This window comes from Metopolophium dirhodum, chromosome 1, assembly GCF_019925205.1.
Source record: "Metopolophium dirhodum isolate CAU chromosome 1, ASM1992520v1, whole genome shotgun sequence".
Taxonomy (NCBI): domain Eukaryota; kingdom Metazoa; phylum Arthropoda; class Insecta; order Hemiptera; family Aphididae; genus Metopolophium; species Metopolophium dirhodum.
The window spans coordinates 56,889,356-56,906,228 of NC_083560.1; the positions used below are offsets into that span (position 1 = coordinate 56,889,356).

At 35.0% G+C, this 16,873-nt stretch overlaps 2 protein-coding genes across 5 annotated transcripts; both read left to right on the plus strand.

The window, feature by feature from the left end:
* Positions 1-1,151: 1,151 nt before the first annotated feature.
* On the plus strand, positions 1,152-10,922 carry LOC132933836 (uncharacterized). Of its 4 annotated transcripts, none has more exons than XM_061000110.1 (4): positions 1,152-1,362; positions 3,685-3,834; positions 3,914-4,448; positions 6,853-10,922. In XM_061000110.1, the coding sequence occupies exons 2-4, from the start codon at positions 3,731-3,733 to the stop codon at positions 10,018-10,020; spliced, it is 3,807 nt and encodes a 1,268-aa protein (XP_060856093.1). In that variant the 5' UTR covers positions 1,152-1,362; positions 3,685-3,730; the 3' UTR covers positions 10,021-10,922. The 4 variants fall into 4 exon arrangements, with proteins under 4 accessions (XP_060856093.1, XP_060856091.1, XP_060856092.1 ...); XM_061000108.1 differs by lacking the exon at positions 1,152-1,362 and adding an exon at positions 1,399-2,011; XM_061000109.1 differs by lacking the exon at positions 1,152-1,362 and adding an exon at positions 1,399-2,007.
* Positions 10,923-16,187: 5,265 nt separating this feature from the next.
* Positions 16,188-16,757, plus strand: LOC132940263 (uncharacterized). Its single transcript, XM_061007756.1, has one exon. It carries the CDS (start codon positions 16,188-16,190, stop codon positions 16,755-16,757), a length of 570 nt encoding a protein of 189 aa, XP_060863739.1.
* Positions 16,758-16,873: the final 116 nt, after the last annotated feature.

A 16,873-nucleotide genomic window follows, 5' to 3' on the forward strand; every position in this document is an offset into this window, starting at 1 on the left:
TAATTATTAAAAACTATAAAGTCGGCCACTGCTGGGAACATAGAACAGATAAATGGTATAGATTTAAGGATTTAATAAAGTATTATACAGTACTATTAGTATATATATAGTACTAGTATTGGTATTATATAAAATATAATCTGTGGTATATCTATTATTGCCACTAAAAAATAGTATCCTACAAAATATAAAAATTATGATTAATGAACAACAATTTCTGAGAAAGTAGGAAGGGTGAAATATTATAATCATAAGAATTAAATTATGCATTTTACAACACTATGTAATATAACCATGCGTATTAACATTGATTATAAATACTAGTATTTATAATCAATGGTATAAAGTATTAGTTATTACAATATTACATACGTCGCACAGTTGCTTATAATATTTTATATTAATGTATAGGTAAATTTATTCATTTAAATTTCATTTGATTGTTTTGAATTAGTGGTATAGATAAAATAACGTGTATATAGAGTGGGTAGCTAGAGGGGGCAGAGCATTTGTTGTTGAAACCTTTTGGGCTCTAGTTCTATGCTTTTGAGGAGTGAGGATCTCACTGACCCTATTTAAGTTTATCGGTTGTGTATGTAATATTAGTACCTACCAAAGACCAAAGTATTATTACTATTATAGTAGTACAGGTAGTTCAGCTACCGGTAAAGTGGTAAGTATAGTGTACACTGTACTACTGTAGTATATTGTATAATATATGACATGTCAGATTGTCAGTATAATAATTTTCTGAAAATTCATATGAAAATGAAACGATTGTCTAGCAAAATAATAGGTAAAAAAGTGTCTAATATGTCTATATCATTGACAAGGTCGGTGTGTATATAATATTATATTGGTATATTTATATATTATATCATATTATACGTGTGAGTATGTATAATATACTTTATAGGTAGGTAGTCAAAAATAAGGATATGCGTTTCTGTCACATTCTTTTTTCACGAAAATCGACACGACGTGGCATTATAATGTGAGTAATACGCGTCGTTGTTAGTCTGTAAATCGACCTCTATAATAATAATCGCACACCGTATGGCATGGCATGGCGTTTTACCGTCATCCACCGGCACAAATAATAATAAATAATAATATAATACTACGCAGTATTGCAGTAACGCCGACTACGCTGCCGAACGCACTTGGGACGGACGTTAGCAATCGCTATGCGTCTCGCACACTACTCGTCATAATAAATCGTTATATCGTCAACGTAACCGTGTTATAGTTTGTGTACACACATATATATATATATTATAATATAATATACGTGTATGAGGATATCGTGGCGGCGGCGCATGGCGTAACGTCGCATGGGAAAATCGGACGCGAGCCGAAAAAGTAATATTATTTTTATTACGTTTATGGTCGCGTTGACGACACAATAATATTTTACGACCGTCGTTAACAAAAATAATTATTGCCGTTTATTATACATCGACAACGCGTACCGTGTACACACACGTTTGGAAATCGTCGAAATCCCTATTCGTTTGTTTGGAATTTCCTAATTCGATCCATCGGAACTTGTGGATTGGACGATATCTATAATTAACCGACGCCGGCTATTATACGACGATTAATTTTAAATCACAGTCCACTAATTAATATTATTCACGATGCTAATAAGACATCATTGTGCAATGTTTTCGATAAAAATAGCGATCGCGATTTTTGGTATTACAGACAATCGTTGTTATGATTAATAATAATATAAAAATATCCCTACAAACGTTACTGCTAGAACCGACGAGTGCGTATACCCATATGACAATATTATTATTATTGTAATAATATTACGCGTATAACAATATTATATAGTGGGTTTGGCCGTTTGGGCAGCACGTAATATTGTGTCTGAACTCAACGTTGTAAGCGGAGTGAAAAAAAAAATATATATAATATATAACACCAACGACGGGCGGGCGGACGGGAAGTGAAAGAAGAGAAAAAAAAACTAGAAACCAACTCATGGAAAGGTTTAACGTATGTACGTATATATATTTTTTTTTGTTCAACGCGATTTCGTATTTTCGTTCCGCCGCGGCATGTTATATGGATTGTGTCGCCCGTCCGTGTGCGTTTCGGTGCGTGCGCGCGTCGTGTGTTGTGCTCGATGCGCGCGCGCCTGTCGACCGGCGGTTGCGCCAGCAACGGCGGCGGCCAACAATCCGGACGGCTGAGCCGGCGGCGCGGCCTGCACGCAGCACTTTCCACCGCTCTCGTCCCCGTCATCACCGACCACCGCGCCATCATCGTACACACGCGCGCACGCATTCACGCACGCACAAACACACGCACGATAGCACGCACGCACGCACGCCGCACTGTCGCTCGCGTGCGCCGTCGGCCGCCCACCCGCCAGTCCATCGACAACGCGTCCACAACGGTCGTCGGCGTTGTTTTGGTATTACCTTATTACACCACCTCAACCCCTTTCCGCATCGACGGATATCACCGCAGCGGCGCAGCCCGTTCGTCAGCACACCGCTGCCGCTGCTCACCATCGTTGTCGTAGTAGTCGCCGCCGCCGCCGCCGCCGAGTGTATTTGTTATTATTATTATTATTATTATTACTATTATTATTACCATCGAGTATCGAGTGCGCGTCGTCGTGTACTTACCTTCACGTCGTCTCGACTGCCGCAGCTATTATTACTATTATTATTATTATTATTATTTTTAGACGAATTATTATTATTATTATCGCGTTATCGGTGTAATTATTATCGTCGTGTTTTTCGGCGTTAATTTTCGATACTGTCAGTCCTCGAGGTGCCGTGTGTGACGTTCAATCATCGACCGCAGCACTAGCACACACAGTTTGTCGCCCACCGTCCGCCGACACGACAACCGGGGACGCGTTACCGTCGACCGCGAACCTTGTCCGTCCGCATTCCGTGCGCGCGTGTTTACAAAAAGCCATAGGTGCTAGGCACAACAGCCGCCATACCGCAAAACGTACGATCGTCGCCCGTAGCCCATTGTTCCGGATCGGTGGCGACGTGGTTGTCATAGTCGTCGAAACCGAACAAATACTTCGGGCGCGCGCCGTTCCGAGAACCGACGACGTTTGGTGCCGTCGTCTTTGTGCCTATCGATTATGGCGGCAGCTGCCGACGCCGCCGCCGCCGCCGCCATTTCTGTCGCTGCTGCCTTAACGCGACGGGTCACGGTTGTACTCGTTGTAGTTCGTCGTCATCGCGGCCGCCACGACGTTCGCGTGCCTACATTAACGACGCCACGTTTGTGCCACCAGTAGGTGACGCGAATATAGGGTTTTAGTCCGTAGACGTCATTGTCCGAACGACTGCTGACTCCGTACCGTCAAACCGACCGCGTTTTCCGACGTCTCCGAGCCACCTTCCAGCGGTACCTTACTCGTAAGTCCAACCTCGTGTTTCTCACATAACTGATACGATCCACCTGCAATAGTTACCCTAGTTGATGAATCACTCCAAGCAAGTGTCTGGTCTTTTGCCGCGTTCATAATATAATCGCGTTTTTCGCTACAGGTCTTTGCACAAACTCAAATTTTCGATTTTCGAGAATTTACACTGACCTTAGTTATCATTGACATAATATTATTATCTCTGCATTTTAAGTGTTAAGGTTTCCGTTAGATGTCTTATTTGTAACACTTCTGTTAAATTATGTTTCTAGGAGATACCTTCATGTTAAACGAAAATTGTGACTTCAATCATATCAAATGCCATATGAGCCACTTGTTTTGTTACATAGACTTGCGCCTGAAGACGTAAATCACTTGATTCGACAAAATCCTCCTCCTCCCACGATTACCAATCAACCACAGTAAGTAGTCAATTCAAACGTTCTATCATAATTCAAATATACTTAATTTATTTAGTATGGGAAATTTTGTTTCTATTAGAAATGCCCACTCATTTCAAAACAATGAAGGGAACAAAACCCAAACACTGGAGAAGGATGTAGTCTTAAACAAAAGTAATTTACGTTTAGAAAAGAAACAAAAATCGACCGCTCGGTCGTCACCTAAATTACGACATCTAAAATCTAATTTAAATGGCGTGAATCATGATAAACAAGAACAAGAAAAATTTACCAAGGAACAAAAAGTCACAAACAATCGGATAGGAGAAATATCATTTGCTGAAAAATCTAAACATTCTAAACTTTTAACAACTGATTTTTTTAAAAAAGAATTAGTTGTAGTTATTGATAATTGCTTCAATGAGGTGTATAGAGATATGGTAAATAGTACAGCTCAACATCCGAAAACACGAAACCCTACCAATTCAACAGTAGCCTCCAACAGCAATACTAGTAGTAGTAATTCTGTAGCTTCGACTCGAGACTCAGCAGTTGGTAAAGAACACATCATAGATGACACTATTATGATAACAACTACGAAATCTCCACTATCTACTGCAACTCCAGTCGTAGAGGTAAATATTAGTACTTTATTTATAACAAATAAATTAATATTTAAATAATTGTAACTATAGTCTATTCTACAAGAAAATAATCAGTCAGTCGACCGATTTTTGTCAGTGCTGCGCATCTCTGACCAACTATCCGTAGTTAGCGTGTTTAATTAATGTGGTTCTCGATGTGTCCATCACATGTTTTGTGAAGTGTAAAAACTAATTATTCTCTCATGGAATAGACTGTAGGTCTGTTGAACTAATTAAAAATAGTTTTAGAACACTTTTTATGACTATTTTATAATAATGCACCTAGTGCAGATATTTATGGTGAATTTTTTTTTGCAACCAGAAAATATTTGAACATTATTTGCATTTGTTTATACAAATTTGATAAAATGGACATAGTGTGTTATCAAAACGGATACGGAGACCCACCTTATTTGACGAAGTAAAAATGGAATATACACTAGTGCTCTATCAGTTTTGTTATTTGTATACCTATATATTTATTAGTAAACCAAAAATTATTAGACAACAAACATACTACGCATTTTTAAATAAAATTAAAATTTTAGTTATGAAGTCATTAACATATAATTTACCAACACATATTCAAACATTTTATTCATAAGCTGTATAAAATTGAATTACAAAATAATAGTTTTAGACTTATCTAGAGTCACACCTTTATTAATTGATGTTTTCGTATACGTTGCACTGTTCTGTGGAGTTATAGCTATACACCGTGTTTACTGACCAATAAGAAGTGGCACCATTCGAGTTCCATCAAATACGTTAAAATGGTGTCATACCATATTACTTTGTGAATATTTTAATTAATAGAACAATATTATTCCATCTGTTTGGCAATAATGAATGTTAACAAAGACAAGTTAAATTTTGTTATTTAAGTAAACATGGAGTATTCGCCATAAAAGATAATTAATTGGGGGACGGAGTGGCCGAGCGGACTAAGCCTTTGGCTGCGATGCAGTCAACCCGAGTTCGATTCCTCGGCCATGGGCGGCATTTTTCTTTAGGCATGGTGTCCGAAGAACAAGTGCTGCCATCCCCCACCCGGGCATGGCAGATACCTACAAGTACTTGAAAATCTGCCAAAAACCACACACACGTGTTTACCAACCAACAATATCCTCCCCTACAAATAAACAAACAAACAGCTAATGGCCATAGTTGCCGGGCTTAAAGACCAAATAAAAAAAAAAAATTATTAATTGTCACTTAATATATATGAAGATTGTTTTGGTTATGGTTCTTAAGCCTCAACTTTTTATTTAGTCAATCAAGTAAAATAAAGTTTGCCTACTGGCGATCATACATATTTTTATTTAGCTTGAAAATATAATATTTTATTTTTATATATTATACATTTCTAGTTTATTTTTAACTTGTATATATCCTATCTTTTCATAAAATGTTTAGCCTTACACATTAAACATTGCATTTTATTCACAAATATTGCGTTTAGTAAAATTTAGGATTTTTGAGTTGTGGATAGTCTGCTTACCTAAGGTTTTATTTACTAATTAGTCATGGATAATTTCTTGTATTTTTTTCGATTCCATAATATTAGAAAAACATATTTTATAGGACAACAATGGAGTTGTGTTTGTTTTTATAATTATTTGATTAAGTCATAGGATGTCAGCATAATATTTGTTTTCTCTCAGACCCACGCTCAACATAGATAAAAATCTTTTTTATGATTTTTGAGTAATCTTAGAGTAAAATTATCTATTACAAAACTTTTGAGGGTATGACATATCGTTTTTATATTTTAATGTTAATTGATTTTTCATTAAAATTTCAAAATAAAAAAGTAAATTTAAAATGTAAATTTAAATTATGTTTAAATTATTTTGAGACAATATTTAGACAAATCGATTTGTCATACCCTCAAAAATATTATTTTCTATGGTTTTTATAACGGGTGATTTTATTCTAAGATTACTCAAAAACATAAATAAATGATTCTGCATAAATGCGTTTTGTCTATGTTGCATATGGGCTAGAGAGAGAAATCAAATGGTGCGCTGATATCTTCTTAAATAATCTTTCAAAGAAATTGTTGTCGTTGTAAATAAATAAAAAAAAAAAAGATAACTTAGGTATTAAGTATTTTTCTTTTAAAGAAAAGAAGTTTTAAATAATACCGAGCATTAAATATATCTTTGTTACAATATTGCACAACTAAATAAATTGGGTATCTGGTGTTATTGTATGATTTGTATACTACAATATCGCTCATATTTCATAAAGTTTTCACAATTTTCAATTTTTGTACAATAGTTCTTATCTCAAGTAAACATAAGTTCTATACTTCATAACAATAATATGTATACAATTATAACAATTCAATTTACACTTAGGATTAATAATTTTGTTTTTCCTCTTTACTCAGGTGATTGACAAAAAAACAAGAGATATTTCATCAAATGGACAGCAGCCCATTACTGCAGACAGACATGATAAGCAGACCAATTATGACAAGGTTCAGTATGATTCTTCAGGCCTCAGTTTGCGTACAAGGACTATATCGTCAACCACGGTACCTACACCATTGCACCATTCAACAGTTCCTGGATCGTATTCTGTACAACCTAATTGTTCTACTTCATCAGTTACTACTCCTATTCCTAGACCTCGTGGTCGGCCTCCGAGACGAAAAAATTTGAAGCATATTGCTAATAGAAAAGCACTGCAACAAGCTGCTAGTAAACTATCAGAAGAGAAAAAAGTCTGTGATTTAACCACATCAAGTCCTGAAGTAGAATCAGCAGCAATTAGTTTGGAACGTTTGCAGCAACAACAAAAGTCACTGATTGAGTGTAATGGTATTGAAAGTTACGACGACGAGCAAGAAAATAGTGAAAAGGAAGTCTCCTATATTAATCCTATTAAAGATAATAAAAATTTAGCACCGTCACCTGAAGTTGATAAAGATGAAGATAAAGATGATAAAGATGAAGATTGTATTATTGTAGATATCGTTTGTAAAAAGAAAAGTAATAATCGTAAAAGAAAACAATCTGATACCGGAGAAACTGTTGCTGAAAAACGTCTTTTGATATCTGATAATTCTAAAGATTTATTAGTGGAAAAAAGAGTTATAGAAAAGTCTTCACTGCCAGACAAATCAAACGCTGATTTAGTTGAGTATGGTTTCTTAGCTGATTGTAACATTTTTGAACGATACCGACGATGTACTGATTTGAAGTCATCTTCTACTGGTAGTTCTTCAGTTTTATATGGTCGCACATATTGGCCAACAAGTTGGGAATATTCGGCAGCAGCGCTTACAGGTCATGTTCAAAAAAAAACATCTAAAGAAGCATTACGTAAAATAAGATTGATTTGCGGTGGAGGAGCCTCAAGTAAAACCAATTGTACTTCTAATTCAACCTCACTGAAAACCAATTCTACACTTAAGAAGTATCAAACTACAGTTCTTCAAAGACGTGGCAGTGCTTACAAATCATCACCAAAATCTCCTGTTGAAGTGTCTGATGGTGGTTCAAGACATCATCCTTCGACATCAACATCTATTGTAAAACGACAAAAAGGTCGGCCTCCTGGTAGAAAAAACAAGCTATTACAGGTTGTTTTAAAATCAAATAGTCCGCGAAAGTCGCCACGTCAACATGCATCTACATTAGCAGCAATCATGTCTAACAAAGTTGGAAATCTTGATAAAGTTGGAAATCAACAGTCTGATAAACTAGAAGCAGATCTTGAAACTAACCAAAATTCTTTAGACATGGATGTACCATGCTTATTGAAGATGTCCATGCCAAATTATGAACCTATGCCAGGATTCCGTCATCACAGACATCGTCGGCAATTAGAAAACAAACGTATCATTAAACGTCGTCGTCGACGTCGTTCAACTACTCCACCTCCACCAAAATTGTGTGCTCAACAACCAGCTCCACAGCGAATTTCTATAAATACTGCTATAGATCAAGAAAGAGTAAAATTGCGTACAAAACATGTGGATGTAGTGAGAAGGCGAGCACGGGATGAGAGACTACGTGCAGCATTTGTGTGTCAACAATTACATAAAGTACAAGAAATAGCTGAACAAAACCGTTGTAAATTAGCCCAAGAGGTTAAACAAACTCTTGATCCAAATAAAGAAGACTACCAGTTCTCAAATAATGCTATAATATTACCATTTGAAGGCAATCAAGACCAAATTTGGTCTCAAAATGCTGATAGTAATCGAGAACCTGATAATATGTGTTTACAAATAATGTACGAACAAACTGCTGACAAGAGGTTTTTATGTACTAATTTAACAGATGAAACTCTGTTACTGTATTATCAACAACGTGAGTTAGCTTTAACTGAACGTTTAACAAATAATTATCATGGTGAAACATTGTCTTCCGATTTAGGTACAGACATGATATCAAATAAGCGAAAGAAAAAACGGCCAAATATGACTGGTTGGCCAAAAGAAAAACGTCGAAAAATCATAACTACCACATCATCCATGAACACAGCTATAGAAGATCCAAATGGTGATAGTGATACTGAAAGAGATGATATTGCCAAACGTCGAAGAGCAGCAGCAGCAGAACAACAGAGGCTCAGACGTCAACGTATAAAATTGGAGCAGCAGCAGCTACTCAAAGAAAAATCCAAAGTTAAAATAAGAGCTGCCTCGCCTAAGCGAAGAGGACGAAGACCGGGACGCCCAAGGCGCCCTGGTCGTCCTGGTCGTCCAGGTCGCCCAGGTCGTCGTCCTGGCCCAAATAAAAAAAATAAAACTCCAACATACCGTCGTAACAATAGCGTGAGTAGTAATGGTACAACAGCAAGTAGCAATACCAGTAGTGCTACCACTAAAGTAAAAAAAGTAAAAACGCCAAGAAAGCAGCGTACACCTGCACAAAATAAAACTGCTGCACCTATTGCATCTGTAACACCTGTTACACCAAATGCAATTGTAAAACGAAGATGTGGAAGGCCTGTAGGAAGTATTGGTTTACGACAACGATTAAAATTGCAGTTGTTACAACAGAATTGTCAAAACCAAACGCCATCATCCTCTGAACAACAAAAAGAGAATGTTGTCCAGCAACAGTCTAGTACAGGTAAATTGAAATGTGTTATATCAACACGTAATAATCGCATGAAATTATTGTCAACCTCTGGCAGAAGTTCCCCTGCAGCATTGAATCAAAAAAAAACAACAACTGCAAGCAAAACTAAGAAGTCGGCTGCTGCGTATAATTTAACGTCTTCATGTTTAACATCACTTCCATCATCACAGGTGACAGAGGTGGGTAAAATTACTAGAACAACAGCTAAAAGAAGAAGACTCCAACAGCATCAACAAACAGCTACAGCTACAGTTACTTGGGATGTTGGGAGGCCTAAAAGATATCATTCAACCAACCATAGTAGGAATGCTAGTAGTGTGTGTGAAGAAGATTGTTGTTTTGTTGGATCACAACCATTTGAACAACATTGTCCAGGTGGTGGAGGTGGAATAAGTCATAATACTGTGCTTGAAAATCATCAAGATCACCAAAAAGAAAACACAGTACACAGTGGTTTATAGTAGATACTACAGCAATTGTTCATTATTATTATTTATATTTTTTATTAATTATTATTACAATTATTTTTTTTCTTACCAAATGTTTGTATAAATTAGAATTATTATTATTAGATAAAACTGTAAACAAAAACATGTATTCTCTTAGTACATAAAATATAATTTCTAGCCAAATTTTTACCCAAATAAATTTTATACTTCTGTATAAATAACTAACAAATAAACTAGTCGAATATTAATTTTTTTTTATCTTCCATTGTTTCTTTTTTTAAGTAACTCATCAAACACTACCCTTTTCCCGCATTATTATTACAAAGAATTGGTGTGAAAATTGTTAAATAATCTAAAAAAGACTGTTTCGGTTCCTATATGTAAGAAATTATTAATATTTTTTTTTTTGGCTTTTTTTAATATTTTTATTCATTTCTTAGTGTAATCATTCCTGTAACAACTCTTAATTTTTAAATTAAATTAAAATTGTTTAAAAATAATACATTAGTATGAAGTTGTACTGTATTAAGTTGTAAGGAGAAGGTTTTATTTAATTTATATTTTTATAATTTGTACTTATCTTTAATGTTTATTGGTTATATGTTAATGAATTTATTTATTATAATTTTTTTATACATTTATATTATGGCAAAGTTAATAAAAATGGTGCCATGATACTTCTCTTCCCATTATAATAATGTAGAGGATTAATCAAAAACAAATTTAACGATAATTAACTATGTAATAGTATTATATATTATAATGTATTGTGTTTTTGGCCCTACATGATGGGGAATAAAACGAATTTTAAATTATTTTATATAGGGTGAATAAAATGAAAATATTATTTTATTTGAGTGACTTTTTGTAAATAAACAAAATTAAACACTACCTACAATTAACTCTTATACAAAGTATTTTTTTTCTATTGTATATATCATTCAATTGTTTTATATATTTTAAATAGTACAGTAAGACCACTAGTCGGACAATTTCAGTTACCCGACACTTTCTTTTCCCTATGTTTTTCTGATATACAAGAAGTGGCATTTGTGAATTGAACTAAATTAATATGATATACCCAACACGGTTTGGAAACTTACAATGTATATGTTATGAAAAACCTCTAAAAGCATTTATAAATTATAAATTAATTATACATACTTATATTTTTGGATTTATAATACTTAATTTCTTTTTTGATTTAGTCCCTCTTACTCTGATCACCTTGGGACTTATTATTCGGACTACAGAGTCTTACTGTATTGTGATAATTTTAATTATAAAGGGAATAATGGGATTGTTGATAACTGATAAGACATGATGAGAGAGAATGTTCAAAGATAAGAATAACGGCGGTGAACACACGAGTATCAACTTTTCTTATAGAACCTTAAATTATTTATTTTTTTATTGAAATATTTATAAAATTTAATTTAGTATTGAATTGATATTGGATTTAGTAATTTTTTAATTACAGAAATAATGTGTTTCACTCAATTTGTTGTAACTGGAATCCAATTTCAAAAGTCTATTGACCTTTGACCTTTATACCAACTGGTTAATTTTAAGAGCAAGGAATTATTTTTCAAAATACCTACTAAGAAAAAACTAATTAATAGGTAGGTATAAGGTGAAAAAATTACTGCACAAGCTACAAAATAAACTTGAGGAGATCAACTATGTAGATACATGGCTACATCAAACGTTTTTTTATAACCATTTAGTTGCACAATTAGTTTTGGTCCATCGTAATTTTCATCTTAATATTGGTTTAACAGAAACATCAAATTTATATTTATTCAAATAAAAAATAGTATGTAGGTATGGAACCCAGAATATAATATAATATGGAATCAATGCTGCACAACATTTTGGGCCCTGTGTAAAAAAAAATTGGCTTACCCACGGGGAATATCCGAATATGAGAGATCGATCCTCTGTTGATTTTTTTTCAGATATTTAGGTACTTCATGATCATGGTTCATATTATATTCATATCAGTGACACCAAAGTTTTTAAACGTGGTTGGACAATTTCAAAACTTTGTGGCTACAATATCTTAATTTATTTAATATATAGGTATTCCTACATTTACTCATAATAAAGTTATGATGCAAATAAAATGTGACTGGTTGGCTTTTTTAAAAAAAGAGTTACAGTTACGGCCCGACCTTAACTTAAGTCCTTAATCGGGCTTAATGGACTTCAGCACCACTGAATCATATTAATATATTACCATGAACAAAATAAAAATAAATGTAATAAAACTATATTGTAAACTATTCAAATTAATATTATATTTTTTAATATAACTACTACTTAGATGTTCATAAATAATTTATAGTTAAAACAATTGCCTATAGTTAAGAATTTTAATAGTTAAATTATTGTTGATTAAGTATTAAGGTAGGTATCTATTTTAATTTTATTAATTAAATTGTTATGTATCATTTTATCAAGTTTTAATAGGTAAGTACCTACATAGTTTTACATATTTTAGAATAATAAGTAAATTTTAAGGTATATATGTTATTATGGTGTAACGTTAAGAGCATTTTTTAAAACCCTTTAAAGTTTAAACTTATGTAGTTATGTCTATTGAATCACAACAAATTAGGGAAAAGGAACTATTATTAGCGTACATATTATACATTTCAAACAGCATAATGTATTATTAAAATAATTACAATTTAAAAGTTGTAATAATTCAAAAGTATGAACAAATTTTCGACCACAACAATTCGGCGCCTGGGGCAGTTGTCGCAATTGCCCCCACTCCTAAATGCGGCAATAACCATGTCGGTACCTATAACCATGAACGGAAATAATATGAAAAAATTAGAATGTAACTTAACATAAGCGTTACTGCATAAATAGATTATCAATAGATTATATTAGACATCATAAAGTGTAAAAATCACTTGATCTCAACAATGAGAAAATTCCAATTTTCATTGACTATCCATTTAAAAATGCTTAAAACGATGGTGGAAAAATCATTTACCGAAAACTGTTATTTTATAAGTTGTATAGCCGTTTCAAATGTGTGGTTATATGGTATATAGTAGGTAAGTATTGCACGCTTACCCCTACGTTTTACTTTTACCCCTTCGACCAGTGGCGCTGAACTGAAATTTTTCTATGTGTGGCAATGAACAATAACTTATACCCCCATCTATACCCATTGGCATATTTAGGTTTGTGTCCTGGAGGGGGATATGATTTTATCCAGTAGTCCCGGCCGTCCCGCCTTTAAAGTTAGAGGCCTTAAGTAAGGACTCCGAAAACTTTTGCATATTATATACATCCGATGGTAGGGGGATTGATCCGGGGTAAATACACCTCTGCATCTACTCTCACAGCCCACAGGATATTAGAACTAAGTCGTGGGTTCAAATGAGTGAACCATCCACACCAATTTCTTAACCAAAATAAATATTTTTACAAGTATTTACTGCATGGTGTTTACATTTGAGAATTATTTATTATTTGAACACATTACATTTTAAAATATAAATATTTAATGGGTACTATAACATTTAATTAGCATAGAAATAATTTATAACATTTTAAAAATTGACAGTGGTGGCGCGAAGTAAAAATATTAATAATTGCTTTAGTTTCGATAATTCGATGTCAATATCGTTTTCCCATGATATTGTTAAATATTTACTAGGCTAATAATAATAATATGTAATATGTTTGTTTGTATGATGGGTGGTGATCATCCAAGGTATTTTTTCGGAAGAATTAGCCATGTACGTGTTAGGTAGAAATCACAGCAACGAGGACGCGTTATTGGGCGATTTAATAGACTGGACAAGAATGAATACCATTCGGACCGAGATTAGGGCTGATGTCAAGCAAGGGAAGGGGCATCCTACAACAAAGAACAATGTAAGAAGTGGTACAACTGTAGGGTTCTAAAATTTTTACACTTGAAATTTTTCAATTGAAATATTTCAAAATTTTGCTGTTCTTGAAAAATTTCAATGAAATTATGAAAAATATTTTTTATTCTTTTAAACGTGGTCAGTTATAGTCTTATAGATGATTAGAAACAATAAATTAATTACACACTTAGATTTAAAGAAAAACATATTATTTTTGTTGATTTATTATTTCATATTTTTACAGGGGCGTATACAAGGTATGACGAGGGGGGGTCAGATCCCCCCATTGGCTTTTTATTACCTTAGTAAAAAGTTTTGAGAGGGTGGAGGATTTTCCAATTTTCCTCTCCTATTTAGATATACCTTTTTTTTTTGATTCCCCCCTCCCCTTTCAGAAATCATTTCTACGCCACTATTTGTATATTCTATATTATGTAATGCCGAAAAATATTTTGAGAATAAACCATTTTTTTACATGAGTTTTAAAATATTATTGTCAGCGATCCAAAAGATAGATAATGGTTTGAAGTAAAGTTGAAGTTAATTCCAACAATGAATGAAATAATAGTATATTTTCAGTAATTATAAAGTATACAAAAGTCGTATAATATGTGTGTGTATGTGGCTGAGTGATGTGAAGGTGCTCTGGGCTCATTATTTAATAGTTAGATCATATAATTTGTTATAAGTATTATAGATTTGTTAAACAACATATTATAAATTATATGCAAATATGTTACATATTTTTTTTGTTTCATACAATAAACCAACTTTAAAAAATGTTCACTTAGAAGTTGACGACTATAAACTTTTAGATATAATAAACATTTTATTTTTATTTTTCATCAAAATGAAATATTTCATGAATAATGTATGAAATATTTCAAGAAAATAAATGTCATGAAATTAAAAAAAACCCAGGTACAAGACGCGGAGAAGTGGCAACTAGCGCAAAACCAAAATGGGACTCGAAGACGGAAAAGACTGAACAAGTCGGAGTTGGGTGTGCTGTAAAGTCGGTCATTAGACGAGAGATGAAAAAGTCAAGAAAATGTTTTGCTTGCAGCGCAGAGGGGCATTTTGCTAGTAACTGTAAGTCTCAACAGACAGTAAATAATGTGACGATGTCTCAAGAACCGGAGGACAATCCATACATAAGATACGGCGCGGTACAAGGGGTCGACATGACAGTGTTGTTGGATACGGGCAGTTATTACACGCTGCTGAGATCAAAGGTAGCGGCGCGTTGTGGCCTGAAGTTGAGGAAAACAAAAAAGTGTTGTTTGGTTTAGGTAGTGTGTCTGTACCATCGGTGAGTGCTATGGGCAAGGCTGATGTTATAGTGACTGTGGATGGCGTTGAAGCTGGGCCGATCACAGTTCTGATAGTACCGCACAGTGTTTAGCGTTATGATATGATTATGGGTCGCAATTGGATTGATTTTGACACCGTGACGCACATGAAGGAGAGTGGAAAACTCACATTGTGTAAGGCACAGAACGAGATGGGTTTCCGTGATGTGTCAGTCGTGACTTGCGGACTTGCGGACAAATTAGACACGTTGGCGGTGTTAGCGGCGTCCCCCGAACACAATCAGAGACCACTGGTCAGCGAGGACTTCAAGTATGTGAATGCTGAAGTGCCTGATGAAGACAGAACTCAGCTCATGGAGTTTATTAACAGATTCCTCGTTGTTTTGCATTGGAAATCGAAGAACCAAGCTGCACAAAAATGACAGAAATGCAGATCAATGAAATTGAAGGTAGTGAACCGGTTACATGTATACCGTACAAAACTACAACCGCGGATCCCGAAGCGATATCAGAAATTGTCGGTGAGTGGAAGCAGCACGGGTTGATGGTGGAGACTGACTCGCCCTATGCCAGTCCAGTGATTTTGGTTAAACAGGGCGCTAAGAATAGGCTGTGCGTGGATAACTGAAAGCTAAACAAATAAGTGTTGAAGCAAAACGTTCCACTGTCGGGCCTTCAAGAACAAGTGGAGTCGCTGAGGGCCGGGAACTACTTTGTACAGTTAGACATGGCGACAGGATATCTACAAGTTCCATTGTCGGATGCAGCTCAGGTAAAGACAGCGTTCATCACACCTGATGACACAGGTCAGTTTACAAGAATGCCATTTGGGTTGTCCGGTGCACCCGGAGAATTTACCAGACTGATGCGTAAGGTGCTGGGTAACCTACTAGACAAGGTGGTGAAAAACTATTTGGATGACTGGGTCATCGATGCTATAGATTGATCAGATGTGTTGAACAAATTAAACATGATATTGGAAAGACTTAAGGAAGCAAACTTGACACAGAAACCGTCCAAATGCTTGTTTGGAGCCAGGAGTATAGAGTTTTTGGGGTTTGTGGTCGGAGAAGGAAAAATCGGTCAAGGCAAGGGCAAGAGTATTAAGGCGATTGAAGAGTTACCTACTCCGAAGGCTGTCCATGCGATCCGAAGGTTCTTAGGACTCACGGGATTCTTCCGGTGGTTTGTCAGGAACTATGCCACTCTAACCGAACCCCTGATCAGATTGACTAAGAAGGGAATCCAGTTCAAATGGACTACACCTCAAGAAACTGCTTTCAGAGAGTTGAAGAAAATTGTTGTGGACACACCAATCTTTTGTATGTTTAATACCAAAGCGGGAGTGACAGAAGTTCATACGGATGCGAGTGCCGTGGGATTGGGAGCCATGCTGTTGCGGAGTGCAGAGGAGGGAGCACCACTACAAATTGTCTACTGTATCAGTAAGAAGCTGGGCGCGGCTGAGCACGCTATCATTTCTAGAGTTAATGAGCATGGTGTGGGCAATCGACAAGTGGAGAAATTTTTGAGGGTATAAAGTTTTCAATTATAACAGACTGTCAGGTGTTATTTTATTTAAGGACACATAAAGCTCGCAAGTTACCAGGTAGTATGATGTGCTACAAGAGTACAATTTTGATATATACCATTGTC

What these genes read in the sequence shown, in the direction of transcription:
- LOC132933836 (XM_061000110.1), top strand. Translation starts at nt 3,731, where the DNA reads ATGCCATATGAGCCACTTGTTTTGTTACATAGACTTGCGCCTGAAGAC. An exon ending in ACGATTACCAATCAACCACA is followed by an intron (nt 3,835 to 3,913) that starts GTAAGTAGTCAA and finishes TGTTTCTATTAG; the next exon opens with AAATGCCCACTCATTTCAAA. An exon ending in CTGCAACTCCAGTCGTAGAG is followed by an intron (nt 4,449 to 6,852) that starts GTAAATATTAGT and finishes CTCTTTACTCAG; the next exon opens with GTGATTGACAAAAAAACAAG.
- LOC132940263 (XM_061007756.1), top strand. Translation starts at nt 16,188, where the DNA reads ATGATATTGGAAAGACTTAAGGAAGCAAACTTGACACAGAAACCGTCC.